The sequence below is a fragment of the Brienomyrus brachyistius genome, chromosome 8, assembly GCF_023856365.1.
Source record: "Brienomyrus brachyistius isolate T26 chromosome 8, BBRACH_0.4, whole genome shotgun sequence".
Classification (NCBI taxonomy): Eukaryota; Metazoa; Chordata; class Actinopteri; order Osteoglossiformes; family Mormyridae; genus Brienomyrus; species Brienomyrus brachyistius.
In genome coordinates, this window is record NC_064540.1 from 27948382 (window position 1) to 27970406 (window position 22025).

Here is a 22025-nt window from a genome sequence, read left to right on the forward strand (position 1 = left end):
AGAGTCGGCTCACGACATCTACTGGTGCGTTACTCGCACTTTTCTGCGAGCGATCTGCAGCAAAGAAAGGCTTATAAAATCCACCTTTTTCAGCAAGGGACCTCACACCTTTCTCGTGCACTCTGCATGCGATAATCATTTTTGCTTATAACGGTGTTTTACTTCGTGGTCCAAATAAAGTAGTGTCCTCATTCAATCGAATCAACTCTCACAGGAATCGAATATGGGAAGTATAGGAGAAATATCCAGGGTTTATATAAATACTTAGTATCATCGAAGTAGCTCTTTGGGTAAATGGTTCGAGGATGTAGGTTTTCATACTTTTAAGTTACAAAACAGATATTTTAACACGCATCCATTATTTTCAACTTGAAAAGAACCGTCGTTTCTATAAGGGTTCCAAACAGGTGACACGTACAAGTTTCGTCCTCCTTTAACCTAAAATGAGTATTGTGTTATTAATGTAATATATATATATATATACCCAAAATACAGAGGACTTAAAAATCAAACACTTCCAAAACTGTTTTAGCAAAACATCTTACCATGTCCAGCAGAGCCTGTACCCAGACTTCGATTTATGTCTAAGGGGGTAGCGTGTGGCTCAGTGGGCTAAGCCTGTGTGCCTGTCATCAGAAGGTCTGCGGATCCTTTACAAGGCCCTTAACCCCCAGCTTTCTGGGCGACCCCACAGATGACTGCCCTTTGCAGACAGCTTACTCTACAAAGAACAACTTGTGAGAGGTTATTATATTGTATGGATCTTAGAGAACCATCAGCGCGACAAAAAAACATAAAAGCGTAGAAAGCCTTCTGTAACAAGATTATATTGATAACTATAAATCATTAAATTACAAGAAACTGTGAAAATGTTTTTTATAAGTTTGTTTGTTAGAGTTCGTATATTTTCTAAAATTAACATTTTCGACTGCCGAAGAAATAAATTCTCAGCAAAAATACTGAGTGACCATTACTCCAATTAACATATTGGAGTGAAGTGTAAGTGAATGTTTCTACCACAAGATGGCGGGGTAATACTACAGAAGATGTGCTGCACAGCCATGAAGGCTTTGCATTTTATCTCGGCTTTTCATCGATGGTACGATCCAATTCCTCTCTCACACGAGGTTAAAAAAAGACAAAAACTAAATGAATGTTTAACTTAGTTATAGCTACTAACAGATTACATATCCATGTTTTGGTACAACAATAAGCAGTGCAGTGTAATATGTTGAGGACACCGAAAATGTTGAATATCATACAATAAAAAGCAACTAAAATAATTTATAGATTTGTTTATAGATTAACAATTATACATTATACATTATGAATGTTTCTATAACTTGAGTCACAAATATTACTCATCTGCGTAGTTCAGTGATACAATATGGAATTCACTTTTAACTGTTTAAGCTCATATATAAAAACACTCATATTCTCAAATGAAAATATGTGTGTGTGTGTGTGTGTGTGTGTGTGTGTGTATATATATATATATATATATATATATATATATATATATATGGTTTCCTGTAGCAGTCCATGCAAACCTCCCATTCGACTGAATTTATCTGAATTATTATTATTATTATTATTATTATTATTGGGCAGAATTATATCATACATATTGTGACATTTAATACAGTGTGAATTTTCATGTATCTGCGTTATTGAAAATAATACAACATTTGTTACCATTTATATCTGGTATTTGAATGTAACAAGAAATGCAACGATATAAAATCTATAAATATAATTATGTTAGTAAAATGTGTAATTGGTCATTGACAAGCAAAACCGATTTTGTAGATTCAGGTATAACCAGATGCACTATGGTCAAAAATGATACCAATTTGTACCTCTGCTTGTCACTGGGGCTCTACCCACAAGGGTCTGACAGTTATACCCTATAGCTGTAGGTAAATGTACCTTTTAAGGTACAGAAATGGATTCTGAGGAACATCCTCAAGGTACAAACAATATTAATGTACCCTAATGGTACAAAATATGTTTGTCATAGTCCATTTCTGTACCTTACGAGACACATTTACCTACAGCTATAGGGTACAACTGGCAGACCCTTGAGGGTACAGCCCCAATGACAAGCAAATGTATAAACTGGTACGTTTTTCTGACAGTGTGGCAGGACAGAGGCATACCTGTATAACACTGGGAAGACTCCACTCCCTCAGCTGGGACATACTGTTCTCATACAATGTAATGTCAGCACTTCTTATGAGTATGTGTCATGCTAATTAACAGGGATTTTATCAGCAGGGGCGTCGGAGGAGCATGGATACCACAGCAAGCAGATTTGGGGGCCAGCCTTTATAAGGCCCCCAAAATACAAAATATAATTTCAGAAAAATGTGACATTTTGTCAGGAGCCTCTGATTGTCAGGCCTATTAATTGTTGGTAACATTAATTTTACCGCCATTTAAACGTACAAATGTCTACAGATGTTAACTTTAGACGGTCAGTAGGTGCAGGTTCCTGGTATGAACACTGCAGGACAATCTCTTTGGTTTGTAACAGAGTTTTACCTTTCTCTTGAATACTTATCATGCTTTATTTCATTTACGCCATTACTAACCAAGCATGTCAGTTTATATGCGTGGATCTCATCCCTCCAAGATAGAGGTTCGATTTCTTATAGGTCACGTGTTTATTCCTGCTGTGAGAAAAACTAGTTTATCCAGGGGTGGAACTTAAGAATTTTTCCTACTAGCCGATTGCGCAGGCTACTTCAGTGAAAAATGTAATCCGGCATGCATATTTTTTACTAGCTAGGAGGCTCTTTTTTTGTACTCACTCTTTGCTAAATTACTTGCCTCAGGCAAATGGCCAAGCTTAATTGCCAGTCCCGCGTGTATCATGTGAGGTCAAGTCATCTAATATGACAAAGCAGATTTGACCAAAGAAATTATCCTACCCACATTCTCCTCTATATCATAGTGATAAGTACAGGTCTGAAAGTTAGATGTTTCCAATTTATTCAGAGGTTGCAACTCTATGAGTCAAATGCTAGAAAATAGAATATCACCATTTTGCTAATGACAGACACTGACCACAGGGGAAAAAAACTTTATTAATTCACTTGTTTAATGTATATCAACATTTATAGACTAAATATATACATCAGGCGACATTCGCATATGTCCCAAAATATAAAATTCCAAGTACCACTTGCGATACAAAACTAATATTCTCTTTTTTAATACATTACATTCACATATCTCTCTTGACTTTAGACTCCAGAAATGATACAAATACACTGAAACATCAGTTACAGGTTTATCAGCTTTAACAAGTGAAGGCAACAGCAAGATCAAAAGATGGGCTTTTCGCCAACCGAAAAGTAAATCTGAAAATAATGTATATTAGATTAGCGTAGTACTATGTACACAATCTGTTGGCATACACTGAATGACTGGTCAACTCTCCCCTCCCCGACCAAAGGTGTAATATAGACTTTGCAGGTCATGTATCAAAAATAGATATGTGATACAAACAAAACAAGAAGCAACTAAACTACTGTTCATTCTGGAAGAACACTGCCAGCCTGTGGAAAGATAATGCAATCCAGTCACAGGGCTAAGATACAACCAGATTTGGAGAAAGCGGGGCGGACGGGTGAGGTGGGAGCCAGGCCACTTCTTTGTACTTTTCGTTGTTCTAACACTGGATCTGAATCTAGGTCATGGCTGAAGTTTTGAGCAGCTTCCTTAATTATTTGGTGAAAACCATTTGGCAGGATGGAAATGCTTTCTGATTCAGAAGCGGGGTGGGGACCTTCAGAAGCAGCATCTGCAGGGTTCATCACAATTACATTCAGCTGAAGTATGACCGTCACATTCATGACTTTGCATTGACATTTAACACACGTATAGGAACCCCCCCCACCCCACACTCTCATTCACAGCTACTGTGTCCTTATGTTGACCACCTTCTTAGTGTCTCTTGGGGCTACAGAAAATCTACTACTAGACATCCACAAAGGAAGACCCTCTCGAGTGTTGGCTCCCAGGAAGGTGGGCCAAGTCACTCAGTCTCTAGTGTGGTGAAGGGTAAGCAGGGCCGCCGTTGAGTAGAGGCGTACATTTTTTTCTCTCTTCTTCCCCAAATCGCTACTTCCTTCCTTCGTTCCTACAGTTCACCCCATGGGCTGTCCCTCTACTCAATGGCGGCAACATTCAGCCGGTCCGTCTCAGTCTTTGGTTTCCAGGTTCAATGGCGGCACGTGCTTCAACGCGTGAAACAGCGCCGGCGAGTCCATGGGGGTCTGGGGGGACAGCCCAAGTGGCGAGTGGTGCTTATCTGGGGACATAGGTACGCCGCCACCATTGACTCCTGGGTACAAGACCGGCATGCCTCCTGGGTACCAGCATTTCTCCAGCATGGGCAGGTAGGCGGCCGCCGTGGGTGGGAGGAGGTAGAAGGGCATGCAGAGTCGGGGCTGAGGGGGGGAGAAGCCCAGGAAGCCTCCATGGTCGGCCATTGCCTCTCCGCTTGGAAGGGCCTCGTCCTCTGAAGACTCCCTCCTCTGCCGCTTGAGCTGGGGCTCCTCGCTCTCCAGTTTGATGCCGGTCGCCGCCCGGTCAGCCAGCGTGTACTTCAGCTCACTGTCCTTGGTGTACGGCGCCTTACAATCCCGTTTGTCCGGCTCGCCCCCATAGCCACTGTCCGTGTCCGTGTCGCTCCCGCTCTGTTCGCCGTGGGGATATGTCCTCTGGATAACGGGCACGCAGTTCCTGCCGTGTCCCTCGGAGCCCTTGGCTTGCGGCCCGCCCGCCTTGGCCCTGTGCTCCTGTGCCTTTCGCTCGGGCTCCTCCACGTGAGGGCTCTGCAGCAGCTCGGAGGCCACCTTGTGCAGGTGGCCGATCACGTGTGAGGGGGACATGTCGCCGCCCTCCCCCTGCTTAGCCAGGTACTGCAGCACTTCCCTGGCACACATGTGGAATCCAGACCTGAACATCTCCTCGCTGTTGTCAGGTGGTGGAGGAGATGGCTCACCTGTGCCAGGAAAACAAACAACAACTTAAACCAAAAGATTCCTCTCTCCCTAACTGGCTGATGTCAGGGCTCCACCCATTCCCTTGTTTAATTACATCTATAAATCCAATACATCCCATCCCTGGCTATATTGAGCCAAGGCTCAAGGAGAACCTTGGAATAAAAAAAAAAAAGTACTCAATCTGTTCTTCTGCAACTGAGCAGGTGAACCACCTTCAGTGACATTTGTAGAGCCCAGCACTGCAGGGTATGACGGGGAACACCCTGGTTCTACTGTACCGTCCCTGTTTCCGGAATGAAGCATTTAACTCACCCATTTGCGTGCCATTCTGCAGCGCGATGATTTTCTGCTGCTGCTGCTCTAGGAGACTGGTGAGGGCTTTCACATGCTTCAGCGTCAGCTCCAAGACCACTGCCTTCTCCAAGTGGCCCAGAGTCTGAAAGAGAATGACCTCTGGTAAACACGTAGAGCCTCTTACATGGCAGGTGCTTAGAACAGGCAGCCACAGTGGCACAAACACCCAGAATCAGCTCTGTGATCTACAGTGTATGCAAAGCCCAATTCGAAGTATTATCATATTCATAAATGTTGATTTTACCATAAAAAATTAATGAAAAAAATCCATATGGTTCACCATCGAGTGTCAATTATTCATAATACACCAATATACTGATAAATATATTAAATCGGTAGCATCGTGTTTTAGAAATTTATTTTCAACTAACAAAAGTATTAATTCAGATCGAGAAAAATACAAGTATCAATTGGCCGCCAGGTGGCGCTTCAGTTTAATTCCTTTGCCGGACTGCCCCGACTTCGTTCCAATTTCAAACTTACTGTAAGTTTAAGATGCTCAGGCAGTAAATCCTTCAGCTGAGCGATACACTCATTTATTCGGTCCCGCCTTTTCTTCTCAATTAACCGATGTGGTAGCTTGTACGTTCCCTACGCACACATAAAAAAACACATATAACCGTTTAAACTTCATCCACTAGCTTTGCATGAAACCTGAGAAACTGAAGTTTGCACGCTCAAATAAGTCAATTTATGCATTTCGTAAATTAAACTACGACATAAAAGCATAAAATAAAAAAGGTCATTTCCTCACCTTGCTGTCTTCTCCGCGTTTGACTCCCCTCCTGGGTTTATATACGTACATGGGGAAATCCAATCTAAAAGGCACGGGACATGTCCGTCAGCAGACAGCACACGTACACATCTCCACTGCGCGAAAAAGCTCCGGTGATAGTACAAAAGCAGCAAATCCATGGCAGATTTTCACTTACCCTTGCATGTCACTCATTTCCATCGGAGGGTGTTTTGCTACACATGGAGGCGGCTGTGCGCTTGTAATCCTTTCCATCTCGCTTACTTTTTAAAAGCGAAATCAGAATAAAGCTAAACAGCTGACTTCACTGCGTATTTAAGCTTATCCGCATGGAACCGTGAGAAATATGATATTCTTGTCCTAAACTGTAGATATTTCAGATATCACCGCAAATGCGTCGATATTTGATTCAGTGATCTTCTGCGCTTTTTACTTTTTTTGCTTATAATTGAATGCAGCTGATGATAATGGTGGCGGCAGTGATGTTGTCAATTTGCTATCCGAGCGTAATCGGCGGTAGTTTTGAAGCTGCAGCCTTCGTTAAATGCACGAGTGTGGGAGGACGACGCTACGTATTAAATAAAGCCTGTGACTGTAGACACGTCCCTGGCTCAGGAACTGGCCTGCCTTCGTCACATGAGCCTCACGTGTTGGACAGCGCTTTGAACCGGGGGAGGGGGGCGTGCAGCTCGAGGAGGAGCCGCAGGAGGAGGACCTGCCCCTCTCCGGCTTCGATCCGATGCCGCTTTGATGCCCCATACTCCGTGCACCGCCGCGCCGCAAAACGCTCCGTGTTCAGCCCGCAGTCTAAACTTTTTTTTCCCCAACCTGAATATATATTTATATTCTTCATTTAAAGTTAAACAATATTTTTCCAAAGTAGATATAATAGGAATAGAATGTTTAACAATATTGAAACAGGTTTATAAACATAATGCCAGGGTAAGTTAATGCCCATCTGCCTGTTTAAGTTTCCAGATAATTTGTCATTATAAATTTACACTACAATTAGTCCGCTAATAGTCCGCTTTCTGAACCGCCTTTTATGACCCACTGTTAATCGGCTGAGAAACCCGTGACATTCACACGAAGAAAGAACAGCATTAAGCATTTAATTATTACCGTACGATCCTGATTGTAATAATGCATAAACCACTGGAGAAGTGGACAAGCAATTAACTTCAAGTAGCTTTCAAATCGTATGTTCAAACAATAGAACACACAATACTTACGTTCATTAAAACTGATGTTAAACAGCTAACTCGCGCATTACTTTTTATTGCACAGAAGGTTACTGTTAGACGAACAGGCTGACAAGCTTTCTTTTTAATATAAAAGCCCTAAGGAATGCAGCCCGTTACACTTATCTAGTATTTAAAACCATACATTCATATAGACGGAGGTCTTGAGACCAAATTAGTAATATGATAATATTTATGATTCAGTATTTATGAAATGCAGAAGCTGGCCGGTTTTATGACGCGGTGTAAATGCCCTGTTATCAGTGTGCGGCACTGCGCAGTGCACCTGTCTGGCCGTGAGTCTGCGGTGTCAGTCACGGTGTCAGTCACGCCGGCCCCCCTCCCGATCCGGATCCCCACTCCTGCTGAAAGCGCCCCATGGGGCAGATCCGATATTCCCGTAGCTCTCAGTCAAACTGCTTTGGATCGCTGCATCGGCGAAATAATGAAATAACCGTACGTAGCACGCACATACAGGAAAATCCCCGTGGATTAAATAATGCGGAAAACCGACTAATCCTGCGAATGTTATTGACACAAGAAACGAGCCTATTGCATTCGCTTCCCACGAAAGTTTTCACAATGTGCGGTTGTGAAATTGCATTAAATATTAATCAAAACTACAGATTAACGGGCAAAGGGACAGGACGAGCTGCAGGTTTCCTTAATACCGGAGGTAGCCTACAGCAGGAAATAAAGTCGAACCTTTACCATGCACTCACTTCTCCGTGAATGACATAAAAGTGTAACTTGCTTTCGTTTAATTATGGCACATATTATGTCGACAGGCTGGTAAAACCGCAAGTCCTACATGCCTCTTGCTTTAATATTTTCAGAATCGTAACTTTTTGGTTAACGTGCTATAAGGCTATAGCGTGCTATAGGCTAGCCTGTTTGTTTTTTGCGGGGAATTTTATGGGTTACAAAGTACGTGCATTATTATTTAATTACATTAATAAATGAGGTTTTATTAACATTCGTTTCAGGACAATATATATAGGCCTAGTTCATTTCTACGGTTCACATAAACCAAATAAAAAAATAGTCATTGTATTGACAGAAAGTGCATCGGGGTTTGCTAAAGCTTACAAACAATCATTATTTAATAGGTTATAATTTAAGAAATATGTAGCGTTCATAATATTTTACAAGTAAAGATTATATATATATAAATCAATAAAACAAAACAAACCAACAAAAGAGGTTTAGTTCGCATAAAATAAATAAATAAAATGATTGAATAACAAATAAACATTTTATTGGAACAGTCCCATATAAAAGGATTTTCTACAAAGATACAGTACGATTTAACGAAAAATTCTAAGATCAATTAAAATTATAAATAATAATTGTGGTTATTATTTACTCAAACGTTCAGGGAACATATTTGATTCCACAAATGAATCCTGTAATTATACAGTATCTAAAGGTCAGAGAGCATCGTTGCATTCACGTTTTCTGATGGCACGCATGAATACGATGTAGGTATAAACACAGTTAACTATAAACACACAGTGTTGCTTTATGTAATGATATACAGCGATTTTAGGTAAGTTTGACTTCCCTGGATCACATTAAGTGGAGGTTTCTAACATTTCTGTTCTGTAATTTCAACAGGTCACTAGAAGAGACAGAAGCACCATCATGTCTCTTTAGAGGTCGGGACGAAAACCAGTGACCCAGTGAGAAGAGAGGAAGACCTTAGCTTAAACGGAAACCCCCTTCAATGTATTTTTGAGGTTTGTCGAGCCAGAGCATCAGGGAGCCATATATGTGGTTAAGGTTTGACTAAGCCTGCAGAATGTGTGGACGTGGGAGGCAGTATCAGTGCGTGAAATGACTGCAACTCCGGTACGGTGACTGACTGAATGTCATGCTCAGCATCATCTGGGAGACGAGCGGACAAACAAGATGTTTAAATGCACCGCATTAAAAAGTCACTCATGCAGCCTGTGTGCAGGAACTGGCAATGCACGGGGTGGGGGGGGAAGGGGGGGGGAGAAAACATTCAGGTTATCTGAAAAGTTCAAACGGCTACACGAATTAGAGACTGAAAATGGAAATGGCAGATGCAGACAAAAGGGACACAGATAGAGAAATGCGACACAGACATCAGTAGGACCTGAGTACTCGAACTTTGGTACTCGAACCTCAAGGTTCAAAAACAGTTTATTCCCTCAAACATTATGGCTATAAAAAAGTTGCTGATTTCACAGTATAAGTTAGCCGTTGAATAAACCGCTGCTTACTTGCACACCCCGTTTATCATCATCACTGTCTGGGGTGCACCCTGGGCAGGATGCCAGTCCATCGTAGGCCACGTGCACTATGGGTAGTTTAGACACTCCGTAACCTAATTGCATGGAGTTACTTCTTACACTTTATGAAAACTTCTACAGCAGAGTTGCTATTCAAATCCTGAACCGCAGAGCTGTGAGTCAGTCATGATGACCACTGAACCATCATGCTGCCCGTATTCTGTCTCTGCTTTATTGAAAAGAATAGTTATTTGAACACCAAAGTACCATTATGTTGTGCAAAGAATACCATGGTCCACCGTGAGAAATTCACCCATGGGTACTTGGACCACATACCACCAGCTTCTCACCAGCTCAGCCCCGGTGTAGCCGATATGCCGAGATGTTGATAAACACAGAAGCATGTGTTCATGTGGGTTGCCGTGCGTGTAGCTTTTCTACTGTGGGGATTATGGGATGGTTGCCGGGCCCCCCGTCCCGGATGCTGCATATTGACATAATCATATCATCAGAGTCTTCATATTTCTGGCCTCACTTTTTGATAAAGCAGCTTATCCTAAGCTTAAGGATCAGACTTTGTGAAAGTTCTTACTTCGTCACCTTGTGAAATTAACTGGCATGTCGCAGGTGTTCGGTAATACAGTCTTATGTGTGCAGATTAGTGCCTCTCCAGAGGAAAACAAAGAAAAACAGCTGAAAAAAATGGAAGAAAGAGGAGCTACATTGTAGCACTTGATAGGAAGAACCCAACATCTCATTCTTAACTGATTTCCTATCATGGTTCCATTATTGAAATAGTTACTATTTCCCTGAAGCACAAGCTATGATGCAGGAGACAGACACTCTGGCTGGGATGGCAGCCTATCAGAGGGACTATTGGACAGTTTTGCGATGCCTCATCACCTGACTACATGGTTTTGGATTGTCTGAGTAAATTTAAATGCATGTACAGGGGGAGACCATGCAAAGTGCATATGAGCCTAGACGGGGGTGTATATTAAATCCCTAAAACGGCAAGTCTAATAATAATTATGTTAGTGATTAATTGTCGACACACCACAGCACACAGTGCACAACAACGAAATGTGTTCTCTGCATTTAACCCATATGTGACAATGTGACATAGCAGGAGGCAGCTAATTCAGCACCCAGAGAGCAGTGCTTGGGGGCGGTACCTTGCTCAGGGTACCTCAGTGGTGCCTTGCTGGTCAGGGATTCAAACCTGCAATTTTTCAATTACAAGTGCATTTCCCTAACCATTAAACCACCACTGCCCATAATGATAATAATAAGAAATATATATATATATATATATATATATATATATATATATATATATATATATATATATATATATATATATATATATATAGAGAGAGAGAGAGAGAGAGAGAGAGAGAGAGAGAGAGAGAGAGAGAGAGAAAATGATTATGTTATATATGAAGAAGACGAAAACACCAGCCATTAGAAAAAAGAAACTGTCTAAATAGCAAAAACACTGAAAACTGCTAGTTTTGTACAACAAAAAATAATAATTTCAAAATACATAATTTAATAATGACATAACTTATTTTTCGGTCAGTGGACCCTGCTTCTGTTCCTTGTTTGCTCTATTGAAGACGGATTTTAGGTGAACAACCTCCAGTGCAGAGAAGCTGTAAATGTTATTTGTGCTTTGCGTCCACCAGTCACATGCTTCCAATGAAGGTCCATTTACCAGGAAGTGGTGAATGAATGAGCAACTTGTTGAACGAATGAATGCAGGAATAACCAGAGCCTTTTATTACAGGCATGCGCAGCCATTAAATGGGGAAAAACTGCCCGAAGCTGAATCATTGCCTAAATTAATTTCAAAGGGTTGAAAGGTACATCTGAATGGAGACAACAGCACATATGTCCTGAGCATGTAAAGCAGATGTGGGAGAAAAGACAAGAAAGATGCTGATGGGTGGTTTCCTTGTTCCATGAGGGAAGGGGGCATGTATGACTGTACTAATCAAATAATTTAAACTCAGGGTAATTTCTGAGTGGGGGGAGGAGTGGCCACATGTCTGTATTTAGCAGTGAGCTAAATGAAACAGCCAGCTGTGTGCTTTCTCAGTATCAGCCAACAGGGAAATGGGCCCTTTCTTCGACCATCGCTCAAAATACTTCACTGGAGCATCACTGAGAACTCTGCCCTACTTTTGGCTTTTCCTGACCCACTTGAGATACCTCAGATACACAAGGCACGTGCAGACAGCTTTGAAACATCAGTCACAGCTGGAGTGGGCTAATCACACCATAGAAGTATCACTTACTACTGTAGGAGGCTGATATCATGACTGGAAAACAATTTAATTTGATTAAATAAAGAGCCATGGATATATCCAAATGCAAATCCTTTAAGTTTAAGTTGAAGTTTGTGACAGTAACAAGTTTGGACTTGGAAAATGTATTTTTAATGATACAAAGTCAAAAATCCTCTTACTCTTCATCAGCTCATGGTCAAGCTCATCCATGGTACATTGTCCTTGTTTAACTAAAAGTACTGATGTTGCACTGACTATTACTTTGACAAGACAGTGATTCATGGAGAAGCACTGAAATGTATCCTCCTTCAGTGGCCATAATGACTAATGCAAAAACCCAGGCCGGCATTAGGTGTTAGGTGACGTTACCAGAGGCCATTACAGATGATAACCGTGAACCACCACCGACTCCAACAGCAGTGGCAGCAAATTCCGGCGCCATAATGACAAAAGAAGTTTCAAATGTTTTACTGTACAGTTTGAAATTGATTTATAATAATTCAGACGATACTCCAATTCCATACTACTACTTTTTATTTTCAGTAACACTTGTTTCAGATCCTATGATGTCTTTCTGTGAATGAAATTCCCTATACAAAAAAAAAATCATACTGAATAATACAACGGTCTGTGTCAAATGACCAAACCTAATGGAAATAGGGGTAAGCAGCAGCTTATTCCACAGGCAGGCAGAAAGTCCTCGCTTGCCTAGAGTTCTTAAAGAGGTGTCAGCCAGTGGGTAATGCGCTCCTCTAACTGGTGGATGCTGATTATTAGTGCATAAAAGAGCCTGCAATTTAGAATTAATTTTAATGAACAATCATCACAGCCTCAACATTCCTGAACTAATACAGTAAGTATTGGCCTACCCTGAAAACTACTGTTCTAAAACAATATTTCCCAACAATATATATGAACATAAATATAATAGACAATTATACACAAATGGTGTTCCGAGTGACAGTCATTCATAGAAAACAAAAACCTAGATGAACAGAAACCTCCAGACGAAACACAATTTATATTAATTCTTTGTGAATAATTTAGATAATAATTTTACTTCAAATAAAATAAATAAAACCAGAAAGTCTTGCACATGCAGTATTATTGGTCCAATCCCTATCCTAAGTGGAAACGTAAGTCCTCTTATTTAAAACGTCTACCCACAAATAGTTTATTTTTCTTTAACTCATTAAGCAAAAAAGAAACAAGTTAACTTTTGGAGACTGATACCGTCCCTTTAAGACATAATTTACAGCTCAGATGTCATGGTCGTTGCATAATAAAGTATTCATATTGCACATCATACAAAAATAAGACAAATACAGCTTGCTCTACTAGTAGTAAATACAAAAAGATTTTTCACCGCATCTCTCATTCCCTCACAGTCCAGTACAGCCCTGCTGCTGTGTTTCAAGTTCACCCAGTAAAGGCCATGAGATGAAAATTCACATGAGTTTATATAGAAAATGCGTGGCCCGTAGTCCTGTGCAGAGGAGAGGGGCGGCAGGGGGGTGTGAGCGAGGAATCCTTGGTACCTGTTTGGCTTAAAAGTGTCCTAAGGGCGAGTTTAGATAAAAGCTAAACACTCATCAAGTTGGCTCGGGATGTGACACCACATTTCCACTGGATCTGGACTCCTAAGCGAACGTAAAGCGGCTGTTGATGTGACTCTCCCCCTCCCTCCTCCCATCAGTTGTCAGTCAGTCGTCCTCTCCTCATGCTGGTTGCTGTGGATTGACGTTCATGTGGGGGGGGTGCCCCAGGAGGCCGATCCTCTGTTTCTGCTTCCTTTGCTCTGTCATCTGGAAGGACAGGCAGGGCGAGAGCACTCTTCATGTCACGACACCAACATGCACATGAACACGCACACGCACATTTTACTGTGTCAACGCTTCTGTCAGCCAGATGCTGGCGTGTGTCAGGGCCAGGCATGCTGCAGGCATGATTGGTCCCTGATAGCAGCTGTCGAGAATCATCTTATACTGAGAATGAAAAGTTAGAGCGACTGAAGGAAGGAAGAAAGGAAGGGAAAAAATAATTTAAATATTGCTTGCACCGATTTTGTAAGTTTCAACACCTTTGGCCTTAGGGTTGCTGCAACTCTGAAGAGCATTTTTGAGTACTGAGACTTAGTGATCTGGCTAGATCTCCAAAGGTCTCATTGATTGGCCATAAACTTCTATACCAAATTCAGTGTCCATTTCTGTTGGATGATATATAGCATTTGCCAGCAAAGCATACATAACAGAATTATGCTGATCATCCCAGTGCTGTTCTGCTCACTAGGCAAGGGCCAAACAGTTTATCATTTCAAGGTTCCAATTCAAAGGCAATTACAGGTGACTTTGCAAGGGTTGCCTAGCAAGCTCACTGGGTTTTTCATTGATCCTGTGATCCACCTTGTCGCACTGTATGGTCCCTACCGCCCTCCATCACACCCTATGGCCCCTACCGCTCTCCATCACACCGTATGGCCCCTACCCCCCTCCGTCACACTCTCTGGCCCCTACCGCCCTCCGTCACACCCTATGGCCCCTACCGCCCTCCGTCACACCCTATGGCCCCTACCGCCCTCCGTCACACCCTATGGCCCCTACCGCCCTCTGTCACACCTTATGGCCCCTACCGCCCTCCGTCACACCCTATGGCCCCTACCGCTCTCCGTCACACCTTATGGCCCCTACCGCTCTCCGTCACACCTTATGGCCCCTACCGCCCTCCGTCACACCCTATGGCCCCTACCGCCCTCCGTCACACCTTATGGCCCCTACCGCTCTCCGTCACACCTTATGGCCCCTACCGCCCTCTGTCACACCTTATGGCCCCTACCGCTCTCCGTCACACCTTATGGCCCCTACCGCTCTCCGTCACACCTTATGGCCCCTACCGCTCTCCGTCACACCTTATGGCCCCTACCGCCCTCCGTCACACCCTATGGCCCCTACCGCCCTCTGTCACACCTTATGGCCCCTACCGCTCTCCGTCACACCTTATGGCCCCTACCGCTCTCCGTCACACCTTATGGCCCCTACCGCTCTCCATCACACCGTATGGCCCCTACCGCCCTCCGTCACACCCTATGGCCCCTACCGCCCTCTGTCACACCTTATGGCCCCTACCGCTCTCCGTCACACCTTATGGCCCCTACCGCTCTCCGTCACACCTTATGGCCCCTACCGCTCTCCGTCACACCTTATGGCCCCTACCGCCCTCCGTCACACCCTATGGCCCCTACCGCCCTCTGTCACACCTTATGGCCCCTACCGCTCTCCGTCACACCTTATGGCCCCTACCGCTCTCCATCACACTCTATGGCCCCTACCGCCCTCTGTCACACCTTATGGCCCCTACCGCTCTCCATCACACCGTATGGCCCCTACCGCCCTCTGTCACACCGTATGGCCCCTACCGCCCTCCACCACACCATATGGCCTCTACAGCCCTCCGTCACATCCTATGACCCCTCCATCATATAACATACTCCATGCTCTACCACCCTATGTTTATATAACTGGCTTTCACAAAAGGGGGGGGGGGGGCGGAGGGGGTATTAGAATACAAATGAAATGCATGCTGCTGTGTACCAGGCAGGCAGCTAAACGTTGATAAATATCAATGTGATAAAAAAAAAATAATCAGGAATCGTCAGGGGACTCATTTAAAAAAAAAAAAAACTAAGAAGAAAAAATAATGATAATGCTAATAAAGATCCTGTGATCTTCATCTGGCCTGTCTGTACAGTGCGGTAATATTTACTGAGTGCGGTCATGGGCACAAAAACAAATTAGTTAATATGAAAAACAAGGCGGAAATGGCAGAGACTGGGATTTTTTGTAATGCGGTGAAATTGTCTCAGAAACAAAATTAGAGCATCTAGTGTTTAATTTGTTGTTGTCTAGGGCCAGACGAAATGTTCAACGTTGTTGTTTGGGACCAGACGAAACCTTTCACCCACTCCAGTTTCCTTCTGTCTGGACTGGTGTCTAGATACAACTTCAGTTCCTCATAGACACTTCTTATTTCATCCCAATCTGCACTTTTACCTACAACTCTAGGGTTATTTATCAGAAGTAACACTTAGAGTGTGACTGGAGGGGTCTTCTCTTCTCATTCCTAATTCCTAATTTGATCCTGATCATAAGATTGCACATTGGATTGAAGAAGTGCTTGTACCTTTCACTGTCTTGTCTGGTTTTGATCAGCACACCATGATGGTAACTCATCATTCTGCTCTTTATCTTACAGGAAGTGAAGATGACCGATTGGGGTTCAACAGTTTATCAGGTTAGGGGGCTAATACGTTGAAGATACGGCAAATAGAGCAGCAGTCAAACCAAAACCCACCTGCTCCTTGAGCTCAGTTAGTTGCCCAGAGAGGTTGGACACCAGTTTCATGGTAGACTCTAGCTTCTCCTGAAGGTTGCGGATCTCATTCTGTTCACCATCGCCATCGCTGCTGACCAGAGACATGGCACGCATGCGGGGGAACCAGTCCAGGTTGTGCTCCTGCAGATATGGGGAGGAAGTTACCGCTGTTAGGTGAGACTTCAGCTATGGGGCTTGTTGTTAAACTGGCCAACTAAGACCTATGACAAGGCAACAGTGAAGAACTGAAAAATATATTGAGATGTTTTATTCCTCTGAAGCTTCTCCTCCATCAATCCACCATGTAAAATTCAGAGAATTTCTGCTTTGGTTGAACTCCAAGTGACACTAAATATGTTTGCCTGGTCTAACATTTCAATGCTCCTTTGACTGGAACCCCCTTAGTGATTAATTCCTCTCTGTTTTCCTCTTTTTACATGAAGAAACATTCAGAAACTAATAACATTAAACCAGAGGATGTTCTATATTAGAGTGGAATGTGAAATGCTAACATGGGACCGGCGGAAGGCAGGATCATCGGAGCCGTAGATTAAAACCTTGGTCTAAAACCTTTGTCATATTTCTGTACGGTGATGTCCAATTTTACTGGCCTAGTGCAAGGTCAGGCTATAGACATGTAGGGCCCTGCCACCCCTCCCAAACTCTGCAAGACTCCATATCCTGCCTGAGCTCCTTTCGTCAACATGGGAGGTCCCAGTACACCATATAGACAACAATAATTCAGTGTATCTCAAATAAGACGTCAGCCAGGTGGTGGTAGTTCAAGATCATTTGTTTTATGTCACAAACTGTGAGATGTTCACACGTTTTCTATTTCAAACCATACCTGCATGCACAGAAATATACACGCACACAGAGCATAAGTGGAGTTCTATAAATCTGAAGTTTTTTTTTTTTTTTAGACTGGTGTCATCTTGTCATGACTTGTATTAGGCCTTGTGGTTCATGTGATATGACTATAAAACATCAGACCGACACACACAAACACACATTCACACGCACAAGACAGACAGCACGGTGTAGTGTTTTGGTCCTATTCAACGTAAATCTGGCAACACGTGCCTGCATACGAGCAGACACACACAGGACACGTGCATATACACACAGACGCACGCACGCACGCACGCACACACACAGACACACAGGTGTCTCGGTATAGCCACAGTAGAGGAAGCAGCAGCGGGGTTGGGGGTGGTGCTGGCGGCAGGCCTGTAAAAGTCCCCGCGATGCAGCTCCACAATCTCAGACATGGGGGTGGGATGCGGCCCTGGGTCACAGGGGAACCACACACCGTCATACTGAGAGCGGAGGAGAGCAGAGAGGAGCACTGCTTCCTGAATGCGGTGAGACAGGGGGGTCTGTGTTTACCTACATCTCTGACCTTCCAACGTCACCATCACAGCTGTCTGACCTCAGCCAGCCAAATGCCGATAATACTGCCGGCATGCAGCATGTCATGCCCCCCCCCCCCCCAGGTGACCCAATCTTCCCTTACAGTTTATGACCATCCACTCCTCCTCACCCAAACTCACTGAAACAGAATCCAGCCATGATTACTGTGTATACAGGCTGTTTTACATCAGACTGTCTGTGGGGGGCGGGGATTCAATAGATGCTTACACAAGCACCCAGATTGCCGGGGGCATCTGGTCCATTGTGTCAGAGGCTAGTGAGCAGCAACCATTAAAAATAAATAAATGAAAAACAACTTCAAATCATTGAGTCACATCAGAAGCTTCCGGATTGGCCTAACACTGCACTGCCGGTAAGTGTCTGTCCGCTATCTCTCACTTCATCGATTTTAACCTCACCAGTAACCCCAGCTTTACGCCAGTTTAATGGAAATGACAGAAGAGCCGTTTTCACAGTTAAAGCCACAGACGGGAGTGGAAAGACAGGAAGTCGTGGTTTTGAAGGTACAAAATGACAAAAGCAATAAATGGAGCTTCATTCACTATGACCTTTTTTTTAAAAAAAAAAAAATCCCTTTTGTGTCAGGTGCTCTGAAACACGTTAAGGGGCAGAGGCTCTACGATTTCACACTGCAAAGAATTTGATGTTCTATTCACTGCATGAGGCTCCGTTTGCATCTGTGTTCATCCGCCTTTAGTGTTAAAGTCTCCGTAGTGGATTTTTAAAGGCACGGGGAGTGAGTGGCTGAATGAGTGTCATGATGTCACTAACAATAGGGACACTGCCGTCACTACGTTTGTCACTCTCCGGCCTGTTCCCCATCCGCACTGGCAGGGGCCTGCCTCGATTTCCCTCACACCTCCCACAACCCCCCCACCTTCCGGATTTGCATCACACCTCCGGCATGAAGAACACTGAGTAGGGGCTGCCGGGGGACACATGGTGACAACACAGAGGACACTGTGAGGAAAGATGAGATCTCAGGTGCTTTTCCTATCCTGAGTGAAAAGTCCATGAAGTTCTGCTCTGCCAGGTCATCTGAAGTCAGTCGAGGCTGTGAGGTGTGAGGTTATTTATGAAGCTCACACATCAAAAGCATGCTCATGCAGTGGGGGGAGCAGTGGGCGAGGATTATCGGTGCATGGCAATCCGCTGACCCTGGGTCACCCCCATGCGCTTCACCTCGGATGACCGGCTGTGCCGTCGGGCTGGATAATCCACTATCAGGCAGGAGGTCCCCGCACAGCGAGGGACAGACCTGGACCAAACGGCATATGACCCCACCATAGCTCTGACGGCAGCACGACCAAGGCAAACAGCCGCGTCAAACATGGCTAATGCTCGTTCGGATACCGGAACAAACACGTTTAATGTGCTCCCTGAATCGGGAAAAAAACCACGTGTGAGACTGATAGGGGATTTACTGTGCTGAAAAAAGAAGTGTAATAATATAAAACATTACAAAAAAAATCTTCCCATCTGGTGTCTTGTGTGTCAGTCTCTGATATTGTGCCAGTTTGTTTTTTCAGTTTTCCCACAATCCTCAGCTGCTAGTGGGTTTTCTGGTGTATGGGTTCAAGGTGTTTTGTCCAGAGACCCTGACGGTGCAATTACATAACAGAAGCCCACGAGTGCCAGGCGTTTGGAGAATTCAGGGAACGCAGAGCAGACCTTGAAAGAGACCCTCATTACAGCATCTATCTGAAGGCAACCAGATAGCAAGTGGCCTTTGGCCAAGCTTATTGCCCGAGTTAGACGTATATGCAGATCCACTGAGGTTCCTGTAACTCACTAATGTTCGATGGGTCAGGATCAACCCTACCTTGATCATTTTGGCCACGTAGCTCTCGGGACCCGTGTACTCAGTGGAGTCCTTCACCTTGACCAGGACAATGAAGAACAGGTAGTGCCACATGTTGTGCTCCACCTTGATGTGCTCCTCAAAGGTCACTGTCTTGTTGTCGAACTTATCGCGCTCCAGGCCTGCAACGTGACAGCAAGCACGAGAGATGAGGACACACTGGAACGTGTGCCTTGGCTTGCAGGGACAGATATGTGGGACACGAGGCCTCCCCTATTGTATGGGGACACGGCCCAGTGTCTGGTCAAAAAATGCAAAGACTAATTAAGCAAGCAATTCAGCAACTGTGTTATGCTTCAAGAGGTATCACTAGGAGAGACTAAAGTTATTTCCAATGGAACAGAGTTCTATACTTCAACTACAGCGTGTAGTTAGAGTATGGAATAGTCTTCCTGCTGGTGTAGCGCAAGCTAAAACCCTGGGTTCCTTTAAATCAGAGCTAGATACGATTTTAACAACTATGAGCTATTAGTTAAGTTCTCCCAAAAACGAGCTTTATGGGCCGTATGGCCTCCTCTCGTCTGTAAATTTCTTATGTTCTTATGTAAGCAGACTAGTGTCTCCTATGTCAGCTAGCCCTGAGGACCACTGCTTGGCCCTGGGGGCAGATTTTCAGTCCTTGGAAGGCATACCAACAAGAGGCTGAGCCTTGCTGCATACCTGCTCACACGGCACATGACCACCAAACTCATTTCAGTGGGAGAAGAACAAAAACAAAAAGCAGAGAGGTAGAATTTGGAGCTGCATCTCTGGGGGATTATAGACTGAGCTGGGAACAGGGCCGACCCTGCTCACGAACTGGGCAGGGACAGGAAGGCCTCCTCCGCCTGAGCAGTGACTCAGCGTTCCGGGAAGAAGGGGGCGTCTCGGCCTGGGCCTCAGGCAGACGCTGCTGGTGTTTACTTTTATGAGCAAAACATCTCGCTTTCTCCAGCAAGCCAATGATGCTGCGTCTGGCTCCCGGTTAGCGTTGGCGGGTGTGGTTGCATCTATTCTATAGCAGTCATCATTTGTGCCATCCGCCCACCACCAAGACCCCGTCAGTAGTGCGAGAAGAGGCTGAGATCCAGCTCCGGTGTGTCCTTACCGCAGATAAAGCAAGTGGTTTTTAGAACCTCCTCTTTCTTCTGCTTTTCGCTCCTCAGGTCGGCAAACGTATCGATGATCACTCCAAAGATCAGGTTGAGGACAATGATGATGACCATGAAGAAGAAGAGAAGGTCGTAGATGACTCTGGCAGCAAACAAGGGTTCCTGCCAAGGAAACACAGGGCTTTTTCCCAGGCACACAGAGCCATACTGTCCCCCGATATATTGACCAGCATCCAAAGCTCTCAGTACAGTATCAACATAAACATCATTATTAGTTTTTAACCACAACTACTGACTAAGCTGTAAAGTTTTAGACAGGAGATGCAATGTAGTCTGATGTCATCATGTATTATTCCTCTAAACACCTGGGGAAACTGCTTCTAAAATACAGTCATATCAAGTCTGGAGGAAAGCTTGTTTTTTTTTTTTTTTTTAAAAAAAAACACCCTGAAACTCCTGCTGTCAACATTAAACAGAAGTGGAAGCTTCATTTTGTGGGTCCAGCACCTGGGAAGCTCAGCCTAATTTCCACTCATTAGCGCTGGTCCTGCTGAGAGCAGCTCTGGCACATTTATGTTCAAGACAGAGAGATTTCCCCGCACGCACCTGTCCGACTCACTCCGAGGCCCTCATACAGGCATAGAGAATCGTGGGATAGGATCAGTTTAGGGGGCCCGAGTGAGACATACGGGGGCATGACTTATACTGGAATTCTATGGCCTGTGAAACAAGCATTTAGCATACTACCTGTGAGGTGATGGAATGCAATACAAATATTCACCATTCTATCAGTCAGCATTATAGAATTTCAGTTACATTACATATTTCCCAATTAATTTTTGACACTAGAAAAGTACTTTCGTAATACCACACTAATCACCCTCAGTATGAATATTAAGCTGACTGTAACTTTATATTAGGGGCTTTGATAGGCAAATTTTCGGGGGGCTTTGATATCCATTCATCTCTAACTATGCTCCTGATTATGAGCACCCACAACTAAGCTTTGAGACAGATTAGCCCAAAAATCCTGCACAGTTCCCTCCTATTCCTGACAGACTGACTCCATTACCAGCTGGACATGCCTTTGTGTTCGATTCCAATCTGGCCCCTTCCTGGAGTAAAAATGACTGTACTGTACCTCTTTGGACGGTTTGCGTAGGACGTCTCCGACCCCACCACCACTGCGGAGGCCGTGGCTTAGGACAGTGACGATGCACATCAGCAGGGAGTCACAGGTACGTTCCTTATCTTCAATCACCAATGCAGGTGGATGTGTAGCAGCCGCTGCAGAGGTATGGGGATGCCCATATTTAATGTGCACCTACTGCTTTGCTAATATGCATCAGCACAATGCT

The 22025-nt window shown here is 44.1% G+C and overlaps 2 protein-coding genes across 14 annotated transcripts in view; both read right to left on the bottom strand.

The window, feature by feature from the left end:
* Positions 1 to 3069: 3069 nt before the first annotated feature.
* Positions 3070 to 7830, bottom strand: bhlhe40 (basic helix-loop-helix family, member e40). The gene is made up of 5 exons (XM_049022576.1): positions 6302 to 7830; positions 6124 to 6187; positions 5853 to 5960; positions 5328 to 5451; positions 3070 to 5014 (listed from the first exon to the last, which is right to left on the bottom strand). Exons 1-5 carry the CDS (start codon positions 6376 to 6378, stop codon positions 4209 to 4211), a joined length of 1179 nt encoding a protein of 392 aa, XP_048878533.1. The 5' UTR covers positions 6379 to 7830; the 3' UTR covers positions 3070 to 4208.
* A 4599-nt stretch (positions 7831 to 12429) lies between these two features.
* Positions 12430 to 22025, bottom strand: part of itpr1b (inositol 1,4,5-trisphosphate receptor, type 1b) — a 92214-nt gene continuing 82618 nt past the window's right edge. For all 13 annotated transcript variants that reach the window (XM_049022436.1, XM_049022435.1, XM_049022439.1 and 10 more), the window contains 5 exons: positions 21809 to 21954; positions 20664 to 20829; positions 19538 to 19698; positions 16261 to 16422; positions 12430 to 13718 (listed from right to left, as the gene is read on the bottom strand). In XM_049022436.1, coding sequence (XP_048878393.1) covers positions 13632 to 13718; positions 16261 to 16422; positions 19538 to 19698; positions 20664 to 20829; positions 21809 to 21954 — 722 coding nt within the window. In that variant the 3' untranslated portion in view covers positions 12430 to 13631. The remainder of the gene's footprint in view (positions 13719 to 16260; positions 16423 to 19537; positions 19699 to 20663; positions 20830 to 21808; positions 21955 to 22025) is intronic.

Excerpts from the sequence above, each read along its gene's own strand:
- bhlhe40 (XM_049022576.1), bottom strand. The coding sequence starts at position 6,378 with ATGGAAAGGATTACAAGCGCACAGCCGCCTCCATGTGTAGCAAAACAC. Across the intron at positions 6,188-6,301 it reads GAAATGAGTGACATGCAAGG|ATTGGATTTCCCCATGTACG; the intron begins GTAAGTGAAAAT and ends CGTGCCTTTTAG. Across the intron at positions 5,015-5,327 it reads GCAGAATGGCACGCAAATGG|GTGAGCCATCTCCTCCACCA; the intron begins GTGAGTTAAATG and ends TTCCTGGCACAG.